Source organism: Colletotrichum fructicola (genome assembly GCF_000319635.2).
Source record: "Colletotrichum fructicola Nara gc5 chromosome Unknown KSG_Nara_v1_contig02, whole genome shotgun sequence".
Taxonomy (NCBI): domain Eukaryota; kingdom Fungi; phylum Ascomycota; class Sordariomycetes; order Glomerellales; family Glomerellaceae; genus Colletotrichum; species Colletotrichum fructicola.
The window spans coordinates 5,462,266-5,484,750 of record NW_027094052.1 but is presented as its reverse complement, the minus strand read 5'-3'; the positions used below and the strand labels follow the sequence as shown (position 1 = coordinate 5,484,750).

Sequence of the window (22,485 nt, the reverse complement as noted above, 5' to 3'; positions counted from 1 at the left end):
AATCGATCGAGTATAACAAGAGGGCCAGGTTGCTGCGATTGTCTGGTTTGCTTCCCAAAAGCTGTTGGGAGCCCGTCGGAAAGAATTGACCACTCAGCCCGCCAGTGCGTGGAGTAGTATCTGTAGATCACACGTGACTTAGACCCAACACACCCACTTCCATCTTCCAAGCATAGAGCAGCCAGGTAACTCTTTCGAAATTGGTGGACAGCCCTGAAGAGTAAGTCTAACCCGTAGTCAGTCTAATGTTGCAATAAACATTTCATATTGCCTTCTTTCGCGATGCTGCGTTTTCGTCTGTCCTTGGCAATGCTGAGGTTTGAAGACGAGAGAATAATATTTACGTAAGTTGTTAGGCGTGTCATGGATGTGCCCTGTAATGAGATGAACTCCATTTACAGAGCTAGAACAGAGCATACTTCGTCATTCGTCGGCGTACCTTATGGCGCCAACATAGCAATAGAAAGCCTTCAGAGTGACTTGACCCGGGAAGATGCGTTGGTGCCGTTTTGTGGGTCTCGGTGCCGGTTTATCGAAGGAGTGCAGTCCGGTGCCGGTGCACTTAATCATTGCGCTCATTTTCCGAGCATAAGTCGGAGAAAAAGCTTCATCAAACCTGATTCTCCATGACTTTATTTTTTCAACCTGTTTGTCTTTGATATTACATCACGCTGTTCCTAAACCTTCCAAGCCAAAAACATGCCTTCTCAAGCTGTTAAACGCATCAGCATCCGCTGGCTTCCTGAACCAGCATACGAGGATACCGACACAATCGCCCTCAATGTCGGCGGCTACTTCATCGACTTACGAGTCACGAGAGAAGATCAAACCATACAATGGAGCCGCGCCGGGGAACGCATCATGTTGAAACAATCTCCCCGTATGCCACCACTCGCACCATGCTTTCTTCTTTGTTGTCCCTCGTGTGCAAGCAACTGACTGCGGCTTTCTTCAGCAACTTTTCGGTGGACGCACATCATTGATTCGCTTGACCTCATCGTTCCTGATGACGCTTACTTCAACAAATTACCCAACGGAGACGATTTGGAGATTGGAACGACCCCCTGCCCGCACAAGGGCGGTGCGCCGACGGACTATGAAGAGGTCTGGCGGGACATCACATCGAAGAGTGCACCAAGCGAGATGTCGTGGATTCTTCAGAGTGAAGATGGAAACATTTTTATTGGAAAGGTCGGAGGCATGTTTTTGGCTATTCAGAAGTTCCCCGACGGCTCATTCTCGGCTCGCCGGGAGGATCGCAACGTTTCTAGCGCAAACTGGGAGGTTTCTTTCGAGTCTGGGGATGTCTCAAGACTTCCACGAGCTTTTCAGGCCGTTGAGGTCATGGAGAGAGACAGCCAAATTTGGGCTGCAAATCAAGAGATCACCATAAACGGAGGAAGTTATGTTGTCAGAGGCGTCAGTTCCGACTGAGTTTCTTGCCCATTCCTAGATTTTTCAATGGAATTTCAATCATCACGCACTACAAATATTTCTGAACTGCATTATTCTTAGCGAACCCTTCCGCCGATATTGCTAGAGCTACTAGCCAGCATTCGGGGTTATGCATCGCACCAGGTTAGGCTATTTGAGGACGTTCGCCGGTAGGCCGGACAGCCTTCCAACCCTTGATGTCACTCGACGGCATGGCATCGCTATCGGAAATCTGCTAGCGTCGGGAATCCGCGAGGTGGAACCCGCTCTATCTATTGTGGGTGTTGGGGGCTTTATCTCCATGGGGTTATCCAAGCAATCTTCCCCGCAAATAGGACTAGATCTGCACTCACCTCTGTCTAGCGTTATCTTGCACTTGCCAATGAATTCATGGCCGGTTGATAACCTTGCAGCCAGGCCTTGGGGTAGATGGAATGCTTTGCCAACAGCCACGGAATGCCGCGTCCTAGGCCCACGCTTAGTGGAACATGTAGATATCAGATACCTACGTCCTTTGCATGTCCCAACACCTCCAACTTTCAAGGGTTCTCCGCATGCTTGAGGGGTAGTTTGCCCTGGTCATGAACCCCGGCATTTGGAGACAAGAAGAGTCTGTGATAGGGAGTCGTTGACCGACCTCTGGTGTCTATAAACACTCTGCCCCCTTCCGTGATCCCTTGTAAGACAGCGTGCAGTCATTGCGCATTTGAGCTGGAATACCGAGCTACTCAATTCTCTAGTTCATCGGCGCTACTTGGCCTGCAAATTGTCCGGTCAACAGAATCCTCAGAATCCTCGCAGGACAAACGTCCGCCACAATGTCCTCCTCCTACGAAACAAGCTCAGGCCCGAATCTGTCCGAGAAGCCAGACTTGACTACCCCAAACAATGCTGTTCCTGGCGACAGTAGTCAGACCGGATCCGTTGATGTTGAAGATGTCGGTGAGGTCTTCCAACAAGCCCAATACCGGGCTCTCGGCTGGTATGCGTAACACGATTGCATGACTTTCTCGCTGTGGAGAGATCTTGCTAAGGCATAATCACAGGAAACGCACAGTCATCATCTTGATGAAGCTGTGTTTCGCGACCGGCGTTTTGACTATTCCGTCAGCATTTAGCGCAGTGGGATATGGGCCGGGAATTATTCTCCTTGTGAGCTGGGGAACCCTCACGACTTGTGAGTTCTCGGCAATGCTCTTTGATGTTCTTGGGCCTCGCCTGCACTCTGCAGTCACTTACAATCTGGGCAACTCGCAGATTACGCCTACGTCATGTACGCCTTCAGAATGCGGTATCCCGGTGTGCACAACATCGCCGATGCCGCTGCCCTAATGGGTGGCCCCGTGGCTCGCGAAGTCGCAGGCGGTCTGTTTCTTTTGACTTGGGTGTAAGCTTCTATCCGACTCCAATGCGGTCCATTTTCAGTTGACCATGGGTGTAGGCTAGCTTCTGGTTCTGGCTTTGTTGGCCTGGCTGAAGGATTCAAGACACTCTCTAACCGCCCAGTCTGCAACATCGTTTGGACTCTCGTCGCAGCAACGTGTACTGCACTAATCTCCAGTATTCCAACGCTTGGAAGATTGTCGATTCTGGCATGGATTGGGTTTGCATCGATATTCACGGCCGTATTCATTGTAGTGTAAGACTCAACCTCTTTGATCACCTAGATCCTGCTGGATTCTGACGTTCAACTACAGAGTTGGCGTTACTCAGGTCGATAGACCAGCCGCTGCTCCTCAGGAGGGTCCTTATGACATGGAGGTTCACTCCATTGGTGCTCCTGCGTTTGTTCCTGGGGTAGTTGCCACCATCAATCTCTTCGGTAAGCACTGCAATACTACACTTGGTCGAAATCTTTTCTTACAATATCCTAGTTGGCTATGGCTCGACACCTACCTTTATGCCGGTCATTGCAGAAATGAGAAGCCCCAGATCGTTCACCAAATCGCTTTTCTCGTCTCAAATTTTCCTGGGCGCATGCTATGTCTCTTTTGGGACCGTTGTCTACGTGTGAGTCATTTGAGGTCCTTCTAGATGACACGGATGTTAAAGACTACGAAGGTACTGCGGCAAGTATGTCGCCAGCCCATCACTGGGGAGCGCAGGCGGAACGTTGGAGAAGATAGCCTACGGCATTTCCATTCCCGGCTTCATCATGACTACCACGCTGTGGGTCCATCTGGCCGCCAAGTTTGTGAGTCGTCTTTGCCACTGCTAAGAAAGAGTTGAGCCGTTGACAACTTCTAGTTGCTTGTTCGCATTCTCCGCAACTCGGTTCATCTGCAGAACAAGAGTTTCGTTCACTGGGCTACATGGCTGTGAGTACCCCGCAGACTACATGAGGACATATGGAACTGACATCGCAAGTGGATCAACCTTGGGAATCAGTGCACTTGCCTTCGTCATTGCTGAAGCAGTGCCATTTTTCAGTTACCTGGTTGGTCTCATCGGCTCTATCTGCTGCATGCCAACATGTGTAAGTTCACCCACACGTGATCAAGATGACAGTCCAGTTCTGACTTTGCATCTTCTTGTGCCACAGCTTATTATTCCTGCGTTTATGGGACTGTACATGGACTGGGAAGTACGGTCCTTGAGTAAAGCAAAGATGGGTCTGTGTCTATTGCATTGCTTCACGGTGGTTTTGGCATCTTTCATGACCGTGGCTGGAACGTATACCACTATTCAGAGCATCGTTGATGCTTACAGATCCGGTGAGGTTGGCTCAGCATTCACATGCTGAGAGGAAAAATGGTGCGTAGTATTCCGATTAGTGTAGAGATTCCAAAAGGTATTTTTGGTCTCACATTCAAGCACTACAATATTCTTATGGGACAACTGGTCCCGATCTTCTAATTATTCCTGCTGCATTAATCATCCATGTTTCCCATCATTCCCGTCTCATCACCTTTTCTCTATCGTCTATGACGGTCTCCGTAAGTAGCTCATGTTCTAAAACGGTCTCATCCGTCCTCGCTTGCGTGGAAAATCAAAATAAGTCTCCCCGAAGCCTCAAATGTAATTTTCCGCCTTTGTGTTGTTTTCGATTTGTTCGATCCAAATGCTCAGAAGCTGTGTGGCCCGCTTCACAGTTGTCTGCGTATTCTGCAACTGCTTTCTCACGTCCGTCGAAAGATATAAAACCTTTCTCAATGCCATCATTCCCTTGCCAAGGTCTGCCCAGCTGTTCAAAAACCTGGAGGATAACTCGATGAAAACCGATGGGTCGTTCGCAGCGTATGCTTTGGGGGTGTAAAGATGTAGACAGCTCCGGAGAATCGAAGCAGCCTCTTCTGTCTTTGAGCAGGAGGCACAGGCTTGGCTCCAAGACCTGACTGGACACATCCTAGGCTCTCGCGCGTCATCTTTGCGCCAACTTGCAGAAATCTGTCCCCGGAGCTGATCATGAAGATCCTTGTACGCTTTACAAGCCTCCAAGAGAGACAGCACGACTGAGTCCAGCGACTGATCATGGTTATCGCTGTTGGGTTTGGTTCCATGGGTCAACAACGACTTCTGTTCTTGTGCAGCAGAGAGAATATCTGCAGCAGCTATACCAGGTTGAGCAGTCAAAGGCATACTCGTGGCTGTATCTTCGGTCTCGCAAGACTTATTAGGGGTAAATGCTTGAAGCGCAAACCTCAGGTCCCGACAGGTGCTATGCAGGAGGCTCAGAAGAGGCAGAACGTCTTGGACTCCAGCCTGGTCAACTATCATATCGGAATTGCTCCCGATCTCGAGGCACACTCGCGACATGGATCTTACAAGCCGCACACAAGCTTTCGACAGACCCTCCTGGGCACTTTCATCACCTTCAGAAGCGAATTGGATGTACAATTGCATTTCTCGTAGATGCAGCCCACTGCGCGACACCAGGCGTTCCAAATTTGACACCGTGTTAAATTGATGCCGCGTCAATCTGGCAAAGCGGTCGATTGAGAGGAGTCTCTGTAAACGGGGCAGACAGCTGGCCACAGCATCCGCGGCATCGATGAGATCGAGATTGCCCGTTGGGATGAGGAGCTGAGGGTACGCATCACACCTGAAGAAACTCATGATCCGTGCGGTGACAATGGCATCTGCTTCTTCTGCATGGTTGGGTACCTTGAGGATCTCCGGCGGGGGATACTCAATGGGGTTTCCACTGATCTTGATGAGCTGCAATGACTCCATCAACCCGATACTGAGTGGCAATGAACCAATCTGATTGCTCTGAAGAAAGAGTGCTTTGAGTGATGAAAGTAAAACAATCTGATCAGGGATGTTCCCGAGTGAATTATGAGCAACATTTAAGATCTCTAGAGACTTCAGTTGGCAGATCTGCGACAGCGTTAGGACGAGTCTGGGGAGAACATGACGGTTTCATTACAGATAATGGGAACTCATTGAGATCATTGTTGCTAATATCCAGATATCGGAGATTCATGCAGGCTCCAAACCGAGTCGGCAGGCAGGTCAAAAGATTGTGGGAGATCGTGAGCCTATCACGCACATTGGCGTAAGCTTGTCACCTTTTCGTTCAAGATAAGCGATAATTTCTACGAACCATTCTAGGTCCTCCTTGGTTAGATCAACAACATCTTCGGGAATATGCTGCATCCCCTGGAAGCTAAGATCGAGGGTGAGTGCTGGCCGTTTCCCGGCTGCGTCGCCGTGAGGTGCCGGATGCTCGCCCGAACGCACGCCCCTAAGAGCGCGGTTGACTATGTGTATAATTCGGTCGTGTGCTCCTCCGCCAGGATGCCGAATTACAGACTGGTGGATTTGGAAGCCCCTATTTGAGAACGATGACTTCTGAGTGGACATTGCAACTATGCGGTTCCTTGGCGCAAGGATCCAGCGGTGAGGACTGGTGGATTAGATGAGTACAGAAAATATGTTGTTGGCCTGTTCTGAGACAGGGGCCATCGCTGGACTCAGTCATGTGATACTTCGGGTGCTCATGTTTCGCCGTGGGCCGAATCTTCGTGACAGCGCTTATGTAAGAGATTCCTTACATGGATCATGATGTCACGATTATGGCCGAATTCTCGCGATCTTTCCTCCAGCGGAAACCCAGGTTGATGATGGTTGGACGTTTACTGAGCATCCGTCAGCACGGCACGATATGAACGTGTCAATTTCCGGGGGATTCATGTGGTAACCACATGCACAATTAACCTCCAGCCGGACAGCTCTGCCTACATGGAGCACCCCTGTTGATCCACGATATGTGCCCACAACTCCAGTTCTTCAAAAGACTGATTGATGAATTTCTCGTTGTCATTTCCTTTGAGACATAGTCCGAAGGCCAAGAAGAGAAAAAGAGAGCCCGAACTGTACAGGCATGTCTCACTCCGTGCAGCGAATCGAGACCCCTGGGTCGGGGGCGATAACGCCATAACCCGGGCCTAGCGAATTCCCGCGGCTCTCGGAAACCCACATCTGCCACACGCGTCGATGGAGATACTGTACCTCAACTTCAAGATTGAGTCAAAGAGGACATGTCAGTATTCATCTTCGAGCGAACAGCATTCTCAAAAGAGAAAAAACTTCGCCGCCATGACCTCGGCCGCGCGGGACTGTCCGACGGGCGGAAATACGTATCCGAATGGTCTGAACTTCCCCCGCTTGGGATTGGCGGGGAAGGGAGGAACTACATCATAGATTCGGGGAACATCAGGTCAAACTCAAAACTCGTTTCTAGTTCACCAACTACAGTCCATTATCGCCAGATAGAAGCAATTATTCATAGAAGATTCCAAAGACCATCGAGATGGAGACGCACAAAGCCGCCGTTCTAACTGTACGTTCATCTCGCGACCAGAGACTCGGATTGCGTCGAGGATGGCAACTGACCCACCGTAGTCAACCCAAGCATCTGACGCTACGCCGACCTTCTCAGTACGCGATGAACCGCGACCAGTACCCGGTCCAAATGAGGTTCTCGTCAAGCTCTCCGTGACGGGCCTCTGTGCTTCAGACCTTGCCATGGCTCTGGGTCATTTTGGACCTGTCGGAAACATCCTCGGCCACGAAGGGGTTGGCAAAATTGCTGCTCTTGGTTCCAATGTCTCCTCTCTCAACCCCTCAGTCGAGGTAGGCCAACGAGTTGGCATTGCTTGGACCCGCGACATCTGTGGAAGTTGCGATGCCTGCACGGATCTTGTCAATGAAGGAGAGACTCGATGTGTCAAGGCGATGCATTCCGGAAAGACTTACGACGGTACCTTTGCCCAATATTCGCTCGTGCCGTATCGGTATCTAGCCAGACTGCCGCCACATTTCGACGATCTTCCCGACGAGGAGATTGCGCCGATTCTATGTGCTGGTGTGACGGCCTACAAGGCTGTCAAGGGCTGCCACGTCACTCCCGGACAGTATTTCGCAATCTCTGGAGCCGCCGGAGGCGTTGGTGCCCTAGCTGTTGCGTATGCTCATGCAATGGGATACCGTGTTATTGCAATTGATGCCGGACAGGAGAAGTCCAAAATCTGCAAAGAGCAGGGTGCTGAGCACTATGTTGACGTGACCGAGCCCGGAACTCTGGGGGAGAAGGTGATGAAGGTAACGGGCGGGAAGGGAGCAAAAGCCATCGTAGTTGCCGCCACCTCACTGGCTGCATATCAACAAGCATTCGAGGTACTTGCGCCGTTTGGGACACTCATGTGTGTGGCAGTCCTGGGTCATGAGGCTCTGGTAAACTTCCATCCTCTCTGGCTGATTGCGAAGGGATGGAAGATTCTGAGCTCCTCAGTTGGGACGCGAGCCGATATTCTGGAGGCGTTGGAGTTCGTAAAGCGACGAGCCGTCGTTCCAAAGGTGCAGAGGGCAAAGCTGAACGACGTGGAAAGACTGGTGCAGACAATGTCCGCTGGAAAGGTAAGAAGTTCCCAAAGCCGTATCGCGCCATCAATACTAATTACTTCTCCTCAGCTGCAAGGAAAATGGGTTTTGACTTTGGATGATTGATCCGAACTCGGCACCAGAACAGCCCGTAACTCTAAGTAGACAGTCATTTTTGGGATCTCAACACTCGATTCGGACTTTCATCAATATGAAGAAATTGCCAAAGCGGAAGTGGTGGTTGGGCCAGAACAGCATCATGTGATATCGTTGTCGAAGCCTATCAATTTGAGTTTCAGAAAACAAACCCATTTTGATTGAGTCATTTTCAAACAACCGTATCTTCCGACCATCTACGACGACTACGAAGAGTTCGTTCAAGTCTGTTTAACCTTGTTCAAGAGTCCAGACTAACTTGGCTGTCGACGCATGGTTCAACCTAGCCCTACGGGGCAAATTTTCTCAGCTAAGCTGAATCTTTGGTACTTGAGACATTGTATCCACCGGCATTGAATTCTCCGTAATTACGTGATTATCACACAGAAAGTCACCGGACGAGAGAAACCACTGGAGTTCGAGATGTTCAGCTCTGGTATCATGTCAGATAAGACAACGTGAGCAACTCGTCATCGCAGTGTTCCATCGAGTATAGCCAACCTCAGCATCAATAACCATTTTCAGCAGTGCTCAGCCGCAGCATTAGTCGTGCCTGGGGAAGGATGTCATTCTTCTGAGGGCTGCTCGGTTGCGAATAATTTTGCATGGCTTGCAAGTCGGTTGCAGCCGCTGGGATAACGTGGCTAAGGTTACATCATCCGGGTCTGCCTAGTTCTGTCAGGAAACTTCGGTTGAACGAGTCCATGACTCCATACTTTAGTCTTTTCTTCCGATTGAACACAAACCGTGAACGCTTCAGTGTTCTGTAATGATGAAGGATGCGCCAAGCCACGCCAACAGCAGCTTCATAAAAAGTCTCGGTCCTGCGCTAAGCTCAATCCGCGATCGTGATCATACGCGTCAACTGCCTTGCAACATTTCCGGCCGTGACGTGTGAATTTCCGAAACGTTAAAGGTTCTGAACGCACTGCCACGCGTGATGTTCCTCGAGATGCAGGGAGGAGCCTTATCTTGAAGAAGAATCCCATTGTCAGCCATAAGGGGGAAATTTTGGCGATCAGGGGCCAGTTCCAGAGACGACAGGCCGGCAACTTTTTCAATCCGAACTTATCCGTGCGGATTATCACGTCGGGAGTAATAGCAGGGCACATTCGTTGTTTCGGACACATGGTGGTTGAACATCATACACTCACACGACTCATGTCCAACTCCGCGCACCACGACACAATCCTCGCGTACGTCGCGATGTGCTCTGTGCTTTTCTTGTCCGCCACGCTTCGCCCCTCTGCAGAGCGGAGCCAACAATGAACAAACTCGGGGATTAATTTCTCTCAACTTTAACCGTGGGCCAGAACCACGAGGAAAGACAGAACGGGGCCAAACAACATTCCGTTTTCAGTCAGGAGATGGACCACTTGAGACAGAAAGTCTGGGGGAGCCAAGAGCGAAAGGTGCGAGATTTTCAGACGAGGACTTTGAAGGCATCGTCGGCCTCACTCGGCACAGTCTCGCTCTTGGCGTGCCGATTACTGATATCGACACCGAAGGCAATTCTTTTGGCATCACGCTAAGTATATTGCTTGCAACCCTACCGTTGCCGCGTCTGGCGAGATGGTTGGTCTAGCTCGGCTGGGCGGGCTCGCTCGCCTTCCGATTCCCGCGCGGTTCAGTCGGCTTCAGACCAAAATAGAACTTTGCGTTATTGCGGCATATGAGAACATCCGCGCCAGAGCAGGTCCTGTGCGGGAGGGTGGCGAAATCTTTCCAGGAGAGGTAAGTTGGCCTGGGTTTCAGTTTACCCATGCCGTCCGCGTGTGGAGGGTCAGCAAGAGGGGGACGAAAAATTGCCCAGGTGCACGACCGGGGGCCTGAGCCTTCAGCCGGCCTTCAATCAAGGAACAACATCCGGCTTGTGGGGTTGAGAACTTGCGGAGTTGAGGAAATTGGTCAGAAGACTGGTCCTCGATAGGCCAGAACCGTTGCAATTCGTCAGGAACGGCTGGCCGTGAGGCGGGATGATGCCCCCGAACCACATGGGATCCTGTCTTTGGATTACGTGACAGGGCTAGCCGGTGCGGAAGGACTCCAAAATCCGACTGTGCCGGTGGAACATTCTGCTCGCATTCTCCATGAACACAAGAGGAAGCTGCCCGTGAGATAGGAATACCCTGCTTCCTATCAGGCCAAGACAGCATAAGCGAGCAGGGAGACCCAATGTATTTTCAGGGGTACATGGTTTGAAGTGCCACCGGCTCCAAACCTTGATATTGACATCCACCGACAACAGGGCTGTCCGCGGGATATAACGGCTCGGTGTCTTGGTTTGTGCTTGCACGGCGCCGACATTTAGTGTTTTCATATACACGCTGGACTCCTATTGAGCAGATCATAAAAATTTTGCAGCCGCCAAGCCAAGCGATAACGAAGTCGATAACGGACGGCATTATAACCGCCGAATTGAGCTCGGACACTCAGAGATCAACAGTGAAGTTGCCTCTCGCGTAACAATAATCAGAAGACTCTGAATTGAATGCGACATGAGGAGAAAAAAAGCCGCTTCAACGAATGCAACATGCGGTTAATAACCTCAACTTCGCGAAGTGAGGGATGTCCATTCTGATGCCCACCCCAAAGGCCTGGTAAGTTGGCGACAGACGCGCGCCCAGCTCGAGTGCCCACAGACTTGGGACGACGGATGAACCCTTCAACATGCACATCTGCGGTTAGATCGGGGTGCCGAATGCGTTTTCTGACACAAGAATCCACGTGGAACTGCGCCTTCGCCTAACGGTTTTGAACATCAGCTAACGATTTCCGGGTTATGCAGCGGGTCCAGACGCTGGATGCTACATTTCAAAACGCCAAGCGTTGATTAAGGGGGACCTTGTCTTAGTTCACAATGGGCGCGCCTCTGTCCCTTGACCCTTGCAACCTCAGCGTGTTGTCTTTGCAACTCTCTGAGGCGTATCACCAGCCTCATGTCGTGCTTCAATGGCATCGATTTCCCAGAGCGTCTTGTCCTGCAAGACATCCCGACATTGTAAGGTGCACCTTGGGGTAAAGACAGGCATTTTAGACTCGCGTCGGGTGGTTCTCGACTTCAGATGGCATCGCGTATGTCAATCACTCAATAAATAGAAAAGCTTCAGGGGATGGAGACCCACGTCGCAACGACTTCATGACTCGCACCGCTGACCCGTGACTCCATCCGTGTAACGGATAACCAATATCGCCCAGCCCACGGTCCTGGAAGACGTGCGCACTGGCTTTCGTACAAGACGATACCCATTTCCCACTTTGAGACCGCCGCGAAGTCGTCGCGCGTGGATGCTAACCAACATCTACGGCGTGCGGGTTCACGATGGCCTTTGATGCGGCAGTCGCATCCGTTACCCTCACGGGTAGCATCCTCTCTTTTCTAGCAACTACGGGCGTGTTAATTTCCTTCATTTTCTACCACGATCAACAACGCTCCTTCCGCCATGCTCTCGTCCTCAACCTGACGTTGGCCGGTAAGTCATTGATCGCCAGTTGTGGCTTCCTTTGGTGGAAGATGCTGACTCGAGCCTCTTTCCAAAAGAGTTCATCAACTCTCTCAACAATACCGTATCAGGAATCATCTTCATCAAAGACAAAGATCTGAGGCCCGGCGCGGCATGCGTGCTGAACGGCATGATTGGGCAGCTATCTGTCCAAGCCTCCGACTTCTCCATCTTAGCCATAGCCGTAGTCACTTTCCTCACCATTACACGGAAGACGTACATGCCCAATACTTCGACATTCAGGAAGTTCATCATTTGCGCTTCCGTATGGGTGGTCCCGATTATCACGAGCGCCACGGCGACCGGCATGGGCCAGATGGAACCCGTAAGCGGCAACTGGTGTTGGATTTCCCGCAACCGACCCGACCTTCGATACTCCCTTACACACGGATGGCGCTTCGCCATCATCTTTACTACGATACTCATCTACCTCTACGTCTGGTGGTACCTCGGCCGCCACTTCCGCTCCATGGTCGACACATCAGATCCCCTCTACGATTCAACCAACTCTGGCTCTAGTGTCGGCAACGTCATGACCTCTTCCATTCGCAAAAAGCAAGGATTCGAGATTATCCCAACGCCTGAGTTAGAAATGGACCAATTCGAACGACCGAAGCCCACGTTCAAGGAACCGTTCAAGACGACATCGACACCGGACGACGACGAATTGAAGGAGTGGTCGAACAAGGTCAGCGGTGGTGTTGGTCCGACCGAGCGGACTGTCTCCTTTGAATCAGACGAAGGGGTCGAGCCCATTACAAAGCCAGCGAGGGCATCTGTCACCGCTGATGACGTGGAGGGACAGAGAAAAATGTCCGCAAGGATATCCCGCTTTGACGACAACGAGATGGACTTGAGCCAGGCTTCCGAGGCCAGATTCTCATACCTTGAGCAGGAGGATAAGCTGCAACAAAGCCAGTTCGGAGGGCCCTCTGCCTACCATCGCGACATGCGAAGGCCATCAGCCATGTCCGCCCGGTTTTCCAAGTACGGGTTCCCTGACCTGTCCTCCAAGCGCAAGGGATCCAGGAGCAGGAGTTCAACTCTGGAGTGGCGCATGCCACCAAAGAGAGACTTCTCCGCCAGAGATTTCCCCCAAAACCCAAGCCTCAAGAACGTCGCCAGCAAGCAGCCCGGTGCTGAGAACGTGACGGCCACGATGATGAGCGACTTCCCGATCCGGTCACAGACGAGAAAGGTTGAGCGCGAGATCAAGCGCATGATGCTTCTCAACGCGTACCCCGTCATGTACGTTTTGTTGTGGATTCCCGGCCTCGTCAACCGTCTTATGGAGGCCTCTGGCAACACATCTCAAAGTCGAGTTCTGGCCGCCCTCCAGAGCTCAAGTCAATTTATTGGGTTTGCAAACGCAATTACTTATGGATTCAACCAACACGTCCGACATAGGATAAAGGGCGATGTATGGGGTTGGATACGGCGACATAGCAGGTAGTCGCCAGTAGTGTTGGATGAGTTATGAATCAGATGAAATAATATAGTTCGAGAATACCCTACCATAGCATTTAGTCAATCAAGAAGGACATGCATTGACTGATACAACTGTCTCTCTCTACGCTCCGAACCCCAACTTTCAATACGTTAAATTTGCTTACACGATGGCTGAGAGTAGGCGTGGGGCTTGATAGGTTCGAAGGTAACCTACCTGCTAACCTTTTCCCGTTTAAACTTTCGAGTTACAACGCGAAATCTCCAGCAGTTTACCTATGGCTAGGACACCCTTGAGAGTTAGCAATGAAAAGGGGAAATTATTACCCAACCAACTAGCTCCACAAAAACTTACTTTCGCAAGAGCGAAAGCAACTCAAGCTTTTGGGTGCAACCACCCCGTACCTCCCTCTTTCCATGCCGTCTTCATGTGCCACAAATTGACCTTGTAAAGCCCATCTTTCTCGTCTTCACTGAGCTCGATGACATGTTTTGATCCTCCGAACAACTTTCTCTCGCTCGAGCCAAGTCCATCCCAACCAGTGTAATGCAGAGCCAGATTGTTTGCGGTCAACGTCGCAATGGCGGCGTCATTGTCCGCAACGTCAATGCGAATGTTGGCTGCAAAATGGGTCGTATCCATCGGGCCCACAATGTTGAGGCTGTGGGCCTTGACGTTTTCGAAGCCCGACACATCATTGCCGTTGATAGTTAGAGTGATATCCGGGGTCACAGCGGAGGCGAGCAGAGACGCGTCGTTCTCGTCAAAGGCAGACATGATGTGGCACAGAGCATCGGCGATTGCTTCACGAGGCGTCAAACTGTTGAACATGAGACTGAGGATGAGTAGTGTGAATCAAAGTAGGCGATGTGTTCTACTTCTTGACACATGCAGAGGATCAGGGTACAGAATGCTTGCAGGTTTGGACAGTGTTGATAGGATTAATCCCAGATCGCTATTTTTTGATCACATTCGTTCGTAATCTATGGACATTTGTCCGAGTTTATTTGTAGTCCCCAAACCGTCAGAGCTGTGGAATGAATCGACTGACCTCCTTTGATGGATTCTTTGTTCATCTGGGGGTTACCGCCAGCCGAAGTGCCGATGTCGACTCGGAAAGTTACCATTTCACTGTGTCCTTGCTAGCGACCAAACATGGTTAGACTATTAGTCATTCTAGAATTTTATTGGAAGTCAGGTGGTTGAGCAGATGCTGTACTCCCACTGCACAGAACTAAAGTCTTTTCGGTGGGTTTAAACGAACCTGAAGTTGGGGAAATGTACAGAGTACCATCGTCGAAGCCACAGGCCCGCAGGGTGGCCCCGCCTCGCCGACAAAGGCGGGGGCTGATGGAGGACACGGAAAGCTCGGCCGACGACCCGAGCCCAGTCCTTCGCCCAGTATCTTCCAATCTCTGGGTGTGCTTTTTGTAATCGTCGGCGTTCGGCTCGTTTCGGAATGCCGAAGTATACCACTTGGCATTATGTACTTCCGTATCGTTCGGCCGGTGGCTTACGCGAATTAGCAATAGCTAGAGCTGCGAGGTGGTATAGGATGGATGTGAAGCGTCAAGCTAGTTGCAAGCTCTAAAAGAACTCAATTTACAGGGTGCGTTATTGTAGAACCAGTAATCCTAGGACTTGGGCAAGCCTCGAGCACATCACAAATCGATCAATATGCAGAGCACACTTCCAGCTTCTTGGTACCGCGAGCCAGGGTTCTATCAGTTGGAACGACGAGCAATATTCAGCAAATCATGGATCCTCGTTTCTCATATTCACCAGTTCAATGAGCCTGGGAAATACGCCCGCTATGAGATGGCAGGCTACCCTTTCTTCATCATCAAGGACCGAGCAGGAAACATCAACGCATTTCTCAATATCTGCCGCCACAGGGCTTTCCCGATTGTCCACGAGAACGAAGGCAAAGCATTCGTGTTGTCTTGTAAATATCATGGTAAGGCTCCTCGCATTGAATAGCAAGATTTCAAGGTAGTTCTGACCGCTTCACAGGCTGGTCATACAGCATGAACGGAAACTTGGCCAAGGCTCCCCGCTTCGATCACGTTGAGGACTTCGACAAGGAGGAGTACAAGTTGTACAAGGTTCACAGTCATGTGGACCGCCTGGGCTTCTTCTGGGTGAACCTGGACGCCGCCGAAAAACCCACATTGAGCTGGGAGGAGCAATTTGGCGGCGTTGACACCCAGCCTCGACTGGAGAATTTTGACATGAGTGATTATGAGTACGATCACACCTGGTCGATGGAGGGCAAGTTCAACTGGAAGACATTGATTGAGAACTATAACGAGGTTAGTCAGTCAAAGCGAAATACCCCGGTATGGTACTGGCCAGTTGTTGAAAGTTCTTAGTGCTACCATTGTCCCACGGCGCATCCTGGACTTGCGCCGTTTTTCAAGGGCAACAAGCAGATGAACTACGGCCTCGAAAAGTATTGGGTTGCGCATTTGGGCGCAAAGGGAGAGGAGCGCTCTGGCTCAGTCAGCCCGACGTACATGTTTCCCAACGCCTCTGTCACTTTGACGTGAGTCTATGCCTTGTCATATTGAGCGAAGTCTTGATTGGAGGCCTGCGGTTCTGACATTTATCACAGCCCGGTATTCTTCTACATGATGTCCATCGTCCCAACATCTGCAACCACTAGCCTGATGCGATACGAGGTTTATCGATCTAAATCAGCGACCCCGGAGCAAGTCAAGGAGAAGCTCGACTTCTTCAGTCAGGTCGAGTCAGAGGACAAGTGGCTGGCCAATGGATCCCAGGCAAATCTCAACAGCGATACTTACATGACTGGGCCATTCCACCCTGATGTAGAGGAAGCCGTTGTCTATGTCATTGGCAGAGTCAAAGGAATGCTTCATGAGCACGTGGATGAGGAGAAGAAACGCGGAGCAGAGTGGTGGCCTGCTCGCAGAGGTCCTGTCCAGACAACCAAGTCCTCTGCAGAGCAAGATGAAGCTTTTTGTCGGGGTGTCTGCGAGAATTCCGCACTCCGTGGCGGCTCTGCCCCTGAAGGATTGGCATGGTAAAGGAGGATCCAGAAGCAATATTTGGTAGAAATTTGTAACTAAATTTATTGTCATTTCATCTCCTGCGACTATGCAAGTTTCCAAAGCTTCCGTGCACCGCTGATCTCGGCTCAGGTCTTGGAAAGAGTTTCTAAGTGCGGTCATCCGGTTGACCGGGTCATGGTATACGTTACGTCAAGGCGGATGGCTGACGATGTCTATCACCTAATGACTGAGAAATAGTCAGAATGTTGTACATATCAATAGTTCACGTATGCAGCCTTTTGGTTGCAGACAGTTGCAATTTGCACGTATGCTTGGGGCCTAGAATTCCGACAAACTCGACATATACAGCTACGTAAGCCTAGAGAATGACAAAGTTGTGTCAAGTGAAAGAAAAGATCACCAGGCATACTGATTAATGTATCTAATTCCAATAGCCGCTCTCCTTTTCCTAGATGCGTGCCTGTGCAATGCGAACACTACAAGCCCGAGTTCTTTTCTGCCTTGGAGATGGGCATATCGAGAGAAATCGACTGGGCACTTTCAAACGTGACGGTGGTGTCAGCATCGTATGCCCGAAGCTCCATTCTGGCCTCCTGGGCCTCTTGTTTAATAAGTCTCGTAATAGACTCCGACCTAGGCAACAGTCGCAACTTGAAGGGCATTGGTCGGTTTACCTGAGAAGTTGTGTAGGCGTCAGGGTCCGGCACAATCTCTTTGCCCTGTGTGATATATTAGCACGAGGTTTGAGATGGAACAGCCAGGGCTCTCCAGTAACACGAAGAACTCACCTGATCGTCAAGGCCCGGAAGGATTCGGAAAGCCCAGAGTAGGGACACAATCGTGAAGTAAAGACTTTGTTGCGCAAGAGCCTCTCCACTGCAAACTCGACGGCCCCAGCCAAACGTGTTGTGACCCCTCTTGTTCGGGTAGGCAGGCCTGTTGAAGCCGTCCAGGAACCGCTCTGGCCAGAACCTGTCGGGTTGGGGATACTCCCGAGGGTTACGCTGAATGGCGTAGAGATTGCCAATGATGGCAGTCCCTTTCGGAAAGAGATATCCGTCGTAGACATCATCTTGAATGGGAGCATGGGCAGGGCCTCCCAGCGCAAACGGGGGTCGCCAACGAAGAGTCTCGTTGATGATAGCCGCAACGTACGGTAGATTGTCCTCGTCCGACCAATCAGGGTACCTGCCTTGGCCAATGACGCGGTCAATTTCCTCCTGGGCTTTGGTCTGAACATCTTGATTAAGACACATGGCCAGGATGAATGTCAACATTGCACTAGTTGTCGTGTCAACACCGGCGCCAATGAAGTTTCCCGTCAAATTCGAGATCTCGACCTTGCTTAGGCCATGTTCTTCCTTCTCCCTGAGGAGCCTCTTTGCAAAGTTGTCTCGCGATGCCTCCGCGCCCTCTGCAGACAAGGCATAGAAGTACTTGTTGGAGGTCTCGGCAAGTTTTCTGAGTTGGTTCGGGAGCGGATTCAGCCACGGCGGCATCTTGGTAAGAAATGGGACAGCCTCTGTGTACGTTTTCCCCGGGAAACCAAGGTTCGCGCTGCCGACAAAGGCTTGCGCAACCTTCAGAACTGTGTCATTCTCGCTGCTGATACGCCTGCCCCAAGCAATGACGGACACGATGGAGACGGTGAATCGCAAGGCACTCGAGACGAACCTCTCAGAGTCCTCTAGGCAATCCTTGATCAATAGCTTGGCTTCATTGGCTTGCATCTGACGATACGTTTGCACAACTTGGGCATTTGCGGCAGAATGCTATTTGATAAGAGGATGATTAGCCTTGAACGATGAAAATGTCGGTTCGTTGTTTTGTTATTGCCCTCGGAAACGGTTGCTTACGGTAAGTCTGCGATGTATACGCCACTGCTCTCCGTATTGAAGGCCGGCTTGATTGAACTTGTGAAGACCAAACACCTTGCCGGTTAGTGTCTTCACGGCTCTGGAGGAGTAAATATTTGCGCGCTTGTCACAAAGCTCGGACATTGACCAAGCATCATTGCAGATCATGATGGGGGTGTGGCCATCCCAAATGGTGATGATTGGGGAGTGATACTTCAGGGACCATTCCTCGAACTTTTTCCATTGTCTGATAGGTGGGATGTGAAAGATATTGCCAAAGAGGGGCAGTGGAAAAGGCCCGGGAGCCATTTTCTGCCTGAGTCGGAGGACGCGAACATAGTCAACGAAGACGTAAATGATGCCAAAGGCAACAGTAGCCAAAGAGCATACAAAGATGAGCCCTAAAAAGGCCATTGTGTTTGGCCTTGAGGAGTGATAATATGGAGAAAGTGAGGTCAGCGTTTTGAGTGTATACTGACGCGGAGGTACTGCCCGTCAGATAAGAGGTATGGATGGGAGGTCATTGATGTGCCTACATACGTTCTCAATCACCTACCATACACTTGTGTCCCAGTATGCTCGTTTGTCTCGGCGGGATTCGCTCAACCCGTGCCTTGGCCAACGAAAGGTGCATGGCCGTCGGTCACGTACGTGGGGGTTCAATGCGGGACAAATCGGTGGCCAATGAGCGAATGTGAAAATCAAATGCGACGTCCGCTGCCCGCCGGCCGAAACTCCGTGTCCTGCATACGCTAGCCCGAACAAATCTGAGATAAGCGTCCTATAGCGATACCGATGTTTGGTCCAGGGTTGCCATGTTTGAGCCAGGTGTACTTCATGTGATGGGATGAGAGAGGCCACACGCGAAATCGTTTGTTCCCTTTTCGAGCACGGGCGGATGGTGATCACAGCAACGATAAGGGCTACGGCAATATGGACAAGAAAGCGATAGGGGCGATGACGAGAGGGACAATGGCGATAAAAACCACGCTAAAAAGAACGATCGTAAGAATCGATGAAATACCAATATAAATGAAGCCCCTAGAATAATAGAATGAAGCAATAAGTAACGTCGGCAACTGGGGAGTAAAAGTCCTCGTCAAACCAGAGTAAATGACGAGCGGACTGAGAAGAATTTCTGAGGATGAAATCACGCGTCACTGTTATTTAAGAATGCGACCATTTACTGACGGCTTTGATGATAGCTCAAATGACTCAATGCAGCGTTTGACTATCTTCCGACTACTTCTTTTCCATGTACTTGCGAGGCACCGGGATTGTGGCAAAGTTTGACATTGCGTCCAGATGCTCCTTTGGCGAAATCGGCTTTCCTTCCTTCACGTAGGTTCCTAGCAACTTGAAGTAGTTGATATAGTAGGCGGGCGTGTACGTGTTGTAAAACTTGGCCTCTTGGTCGGTTGGGTTGCTGAACGTGTGCGGAGCCCGGACGGGCACCGTCACATAATCACCTTCCTTAGCGTCAATGATATCCTCGGTGCCATCAGGCTTAGGAATGTGGTAGCGAATAGTTCCTTTCGTCGTCAAGAAAGTTTCGTCGTGCATTTCATGCCAGTGCGGCGGCGGCCCCTTGAGGCCTGGTGGAAGGGTGAACTCAGCCGCGCCGATGCGATTGTCTTGTCACACGGAATACACTTGTTAGCAAGCAACTTGGAACGTGCCTCCAATCTGACGCCTTCATCACAAAAGTTCATTTGGACTCATCGGGGGAATCTTACTGGTTCGCGACCCGTCTTCCAAAACCCGACAGGTTATCAGTCCTAGTTTGAAAGTTTCGCCAGCTTTGGCCGGCACGAAATTGACCGGAATTCCGTCCGTGGGAATGTCACGGCCAGGACCAATCTCAACATCGTCATCCTCCATGATTGAAAGGATGATTTGAAAACCGTTGGGGAAATGGGTTACAGGTGATGTTACTCAGGAGGTGGGGGTTGGATACAGAACCGCTGAACAGAATATGATGTAGCAGGAAGGAGACCGAGAGGATTGTATGTGAGCTTGCAGACGGACTTCTTCAAATTACTGCCTCATTCGGACCGGGCGAGGTACAATAAACTCCGGAACTCGAAAAAGTAAAGCTTAGTGATCCAAGTTCTGTATCGTCGGGGTTCGTTTCTTCGGCCGGGTTTTCCATCCGATGCTGCGGAGCGTGCTCCACCCCCGCATTGAACAAGCCGCGTCTGGGCCGAGCTCAATGATGGAAAGAAAAGATTACTGCTGCTTGTCGATATATCCTATAGCATAGACAGCCAATCGTCCGGGACTCGGAGGAAATGGACATGCTTTTTTTATTATTAATTACACTGACAAGCCATCGACATCAGACTTTCTCTGCTTAAAGTTGGCAATCGCCACTACAATACCACCACTATGTACTACGAGCCAGGCAAAACTGCTCACAACCTCCCGCATGATCCTTTCAAAGCATGCGTAGTTCCACGTCCAATCGGCTGGATCTCAACCGTCTCGGCCACGGACTCTACCGTACATAATCTTGCGCCCTATTCGCAGTTCAACAACCTGACATTTGATCCTCCCTACGTCATGTTTTCGGCCAACCAGAAACCAGATATGCAAAGAAAAGATACGGTCCGTAATGTCGAGTCGACCGGAAAGTTCTGCTGGAATCTCGCAACATGGGACTTGCGCGAAGCCGTCAACATTTCCGCAGAACAGGTTGGATACGCAGTGGACGAGTTTGAGCGCGCCGGGCTGCGTAAGGAATACAGCCATTCACTGCCTGGAGACCCGGTTCCCATGGTTAAAGACAGTCCAGTGAAGTTTGAGTGCGTCTATCACTCGACTATCAGGTTGCCTGCCAACCCACCAATGGGAACTGTCGACGTCGTCATCGGCAGAGTTGTAGCTGTTCACATCCACGATGACGTGCTTACGGACGGAAAATTGGATGTCAAGAAAACGCAACCAATCGCTCGTTGTGGTTACTTCCAGTATGCGGTCATTCGGGACACCTTTGACATGGTGATTCCCGGTATGGACGACGCCACTCACGCTGGGTTGGAAGGGAACAGCGGGATACACAAAGAGATTAGAGAGGGCAAACTGGGACAGAACGGCTTAAAGTAGATAATGACTTGATCATGTTCTATAGAAGATTACGTAAATCAATTGACATCCGGAACTGGGACAGCTATAAGAATGTGCTCGGATAGTGAAGTCATTTCATGTTCAATTTGTTCCTCAAAGGACTAGCTAGCGTTCTGGAAAATGCTTTGGAGGAACAAGAAGTCGGGCAAACTCTGAAATTCTTCAGTTGAAAATTCCTCATCGATCATCATCGTATCTGACGGTGCCATCATATCTGACATATCGCCGTAGTTGAAGCTGGGAATTGAGTTCTTTGACTGGTGGTCTCCCAATCCCGACATCATGGCGTCTGGCGACATGTACGCGTCTTCGGTAGCATCAAGTGCGGCATTACGCGGGCCAACCGTCTGATCCGATGCCTTTTGTGGTGAGAGATGGGGCTGCTGTTGGATAGGTTGAGGAAAGGTCTGCGCAGCTGACGGACGTCCGGCGGCCATGCCGCCATTCGATGGGGCTGCTGAAGGTGCACCCGTGAGCTGGGATGCACGGGATGCTCGTCTCTTTCTCTTTCCAAGAGCATCTTGCCGTATAGAACGTGCTCTCCCAAGCTGCCTTATGATCGATCGCCATTGCTGGGGCTTTTTGCCGCCCAGGAGCGAAAGGGGATGCTCCCATCTGAGAACAATAGCCTTTTCAATTGCTTCCCATGCCCGTCGTGATCCCTTACAGAGAGGGTCCTGTTGCAACCAGACGAGGACTAACGAGAAAGAATGCCATTGAGTGTACGAGCTGAAGAGCCAGGCCCAGGGGCGTGTTCGCGGATCCGTTCTCAGCTTGTAGTTCAACTCAATCACCTCAACGGCGACAAGGAAGAGCGTTTTACGAATGGTTTCCGACAAATCGTCTGGTTCTTGTAGTGGATTACATCCGTGCAATCTGACTTTGTGGAAAAGCATGCGAGTAAGAATCACCGTGACCTATGGGCTCAATCCTCAGTATTGATCCATTTGGCTGCATTTACCCAGCCCGATAAGGTGATTACTTACCCAATGGAAAGGGACTGTGGGAGAACATTCTCTCAGGTACTTCTGCGAAAACGCTGCCTCACAACCATCGATCCAGTCGGATCGTTCCTGGAAGGATAATTGTGAGTAGGGTTTCCC

The 22,485-nt window shown here is 50.7% G+C and overlaps 10 protein-coding genes across 10 annotated transcripts; 6 read left to right on the top strand and 4 right to left on the bottom strand.

Annotated features, from left to right (window-relative positions):
- Nucleotides 1-699: 699 nt before the first annotated feature.
- On the top strand, nucleotides 700-1,434 carry CGGC5_v004298 (uncharacterized protein; the record flags this gene model as incomplete). The annotated part of the gene is made up of 2 exons (XM_032024730.1): nucleotides 700-880; nucleotides 956-1,434. The coding sequence occupies 2 exons, from the start codon at nucleotides 700-702 to the stop codon at nucleotides 1,432-1,434; spliced, it is 660 nt and encodes a 219-aa protein (XP_031878615.1).
- An 818-nt stretch (nucleotides 1,435-2,252) lies between these two features.
- Nucleotides 2,253-4,177, top strand: mtr-8 (N amino acid transport system protein; the record flags this gene model as incomplete). The annotated part of the gene is made up of 10 exons (XM_032024731.1): nucleotides 2,253-2,416; nucleotides 2,481-2,611; nucleotides 2,692-2,821; nucleotides 2,876-3,073; nucleotides 3,132-3,256; nucleotides 3,309-3,444; nucleotides 3,496-3,628; nucleotides 3,682-3,752; nucleotides 3,802-3,910; nucleotides 3,977-4,177. The coding sequence occupies 10 exons, from the start codon at nucleotides 2,253-2,255 to the stop codon at nucleotides 4,175-4,177; spliced, it is 1,398 nt and encodes a 465-aa protein (XP_031878599.1).
- Nucleotides 4,178-5,470: 1,293 nt separating this feature from the next.
- Nucleotides 5,471-6,240, bottom strand: sog2-1 (Leucine-rich repeat-containing protein sog2; the record flags this gene model as incomplete). Its single annotated transcript, XM_032024732.1, has 4 exons — nucleotides 5,471-5,476; nucleotides 5,539-5,754; nucleotides 5,804-5,915; nucleotides 5,981-6,240. The coding sequence occupies 4 exons, from the start codon at nucleotides 6,238-6,240 to the stop codon at nucleotides 5,471-5,473; spliced, it is 594 nt and encodes a 197-aa protein (XP_031878597.1).
- A 949-nt stretch (nucleotides 6,241-7,189) lies between these two features.
- ADH1 (Alcohol dehydrogenase 1) lies at nucleotides 7,190-8,385 on the top strand (the record flags this gene model as incomplete). Its single annotated transcript, XM_032024733.1, has 3 exons — nucleotides 7,190-7,219; nucleotides 7,282-8,295; nucleotides 8,350-8,385. The coding sequence occupies 3 exons, from the start codon at nucleotides 7,190-7,192 to the stop codon at nucleotides 8,383-8,385; spliced, it is 1,080 nt and encodes a 359-aa protein (XP_031878598.1).
- Nucleotides 8,386-11,737: 3,352 nt separating this feature from the next.
- CGGC5_v004294 (uncharacterized protein) lies at nucleotides 11,738-13,371 on the top strand (the record flags this gene model as incomplete). Its single annotated transcript, XM_032024734.1, has 2 exons — nucleotides 11,738-11,888; nucleotides 11,957-13,371. The coding sequence occupies 2 exons, from the start codon at nucleotides 11,738-11,740 to the stop codon at nucleotides 13,369-13,371; spliced, it is 1,566 nt and encodes a 521-aa protein (XP_031878580.1).
- A 369-nt stretch (nucleotides 13,372-13,740) lies between these two features.
- Nucleotides 13,741-14,142, bottom strand: CGGC5_v004293 (uncharacterized protein; the record flags this gene model as incomplete). The annotated part of the gene is made up of 1 exon (XM_032024735.2): nucleotides 13,741-14,142. The coding sequence occupies one exon, from the start codon at nucleotides 14,140-14,142 to the stop codon at nucleotides 13,741-13,743; it is 402 nt and encodes a 133-aa protein (XP_031878614.2).
- A 900-nt stretch (nucleotides 14,143-15,042) lies between these two features.
- cntA-1 (Carnitine monooxygenase oxygenase subunit) lies at nucleotides 15,043-16,415 on the top strand (the record flags this gene model as incomplete). The annotated part of the gene is made up of 4 exons (XM_032024736.1): nucleotides 15,043-15,322; nucleotides 15,379-15,677; nucleotides 15,738-15,910; nucleotides 15,980-16,415. 4 exons carry the CDS (start codon nucleotides 15,043-15,045, stop codon nucleotides 16,413-16,415), a joined length of 1,188 nt encoding a protein of 395 aa, XP_031878601.1.
- A 461-nt stretch (nucleotides 16,416-16,876) lies between these two features.
- COX2-2 (Cytochrome P450 monooxygenase COX2) lies at nucleotides 16,877-18,670 on the bottom strand (the record flags this gene model as incomplete). The annotated part of the gene is made up of 3 exons (XM_032024737.1): nucleotides 16,877-17,119; nucleotides 17,189-18,172; nucleotides 18,257-18,670. The coding sequence occupies 3 exons, from the start codon at nucleotides 18,668-18,670 to the stop codon at nucleotides 16,877-16,879; spliced, it is 1,641 nt and encodes a 546-aa protein (XP_031878628.1).
- An 828-nt stretch (nucleotides 18,671-19,498) lies between these two features.
- Nucleotides 19,499-20,137, bottom strand: CGGC5_v004290 (uncharacterized protein; the record flags this gene model as incomplete). The annotated part of the gene is made up of 2 exons (XM_032024739.1): nucleotides 19,499-19,890; nucleotides 19,993-20,137. The coding sequence occupies 2 exons, from the start codon at nucleotides 20,135-20,137 to the stop codon at nucleotides 19,499-19,501; spliced, it is 537 nt and encodes a 178-aa protein (XP_031878635.1).
- A 507-nt stretch (nucleotides 20,138-20,644) lies between these two features.
- CGGC5_v004289 (Uncharacterized protein) lies at nucleotides 20,645-21,361 on the top strand (the record flags this gene model as incomplete). Its single annotated transcript, XM_032024740.1, has 1 exon — nucleotides 20,645-21,361. The coding sequence occupies one exon, from the start codon at nucleotides 20,645-20,647 to the stop codon at nucleotides 21,359-21,361; it is 717 nt and encodes a 238-aa protein (XP_031878551.1).
- Between the last annotated feature and the right edge of the window lie 1,124 nt (nucleotides 21,362-22,485).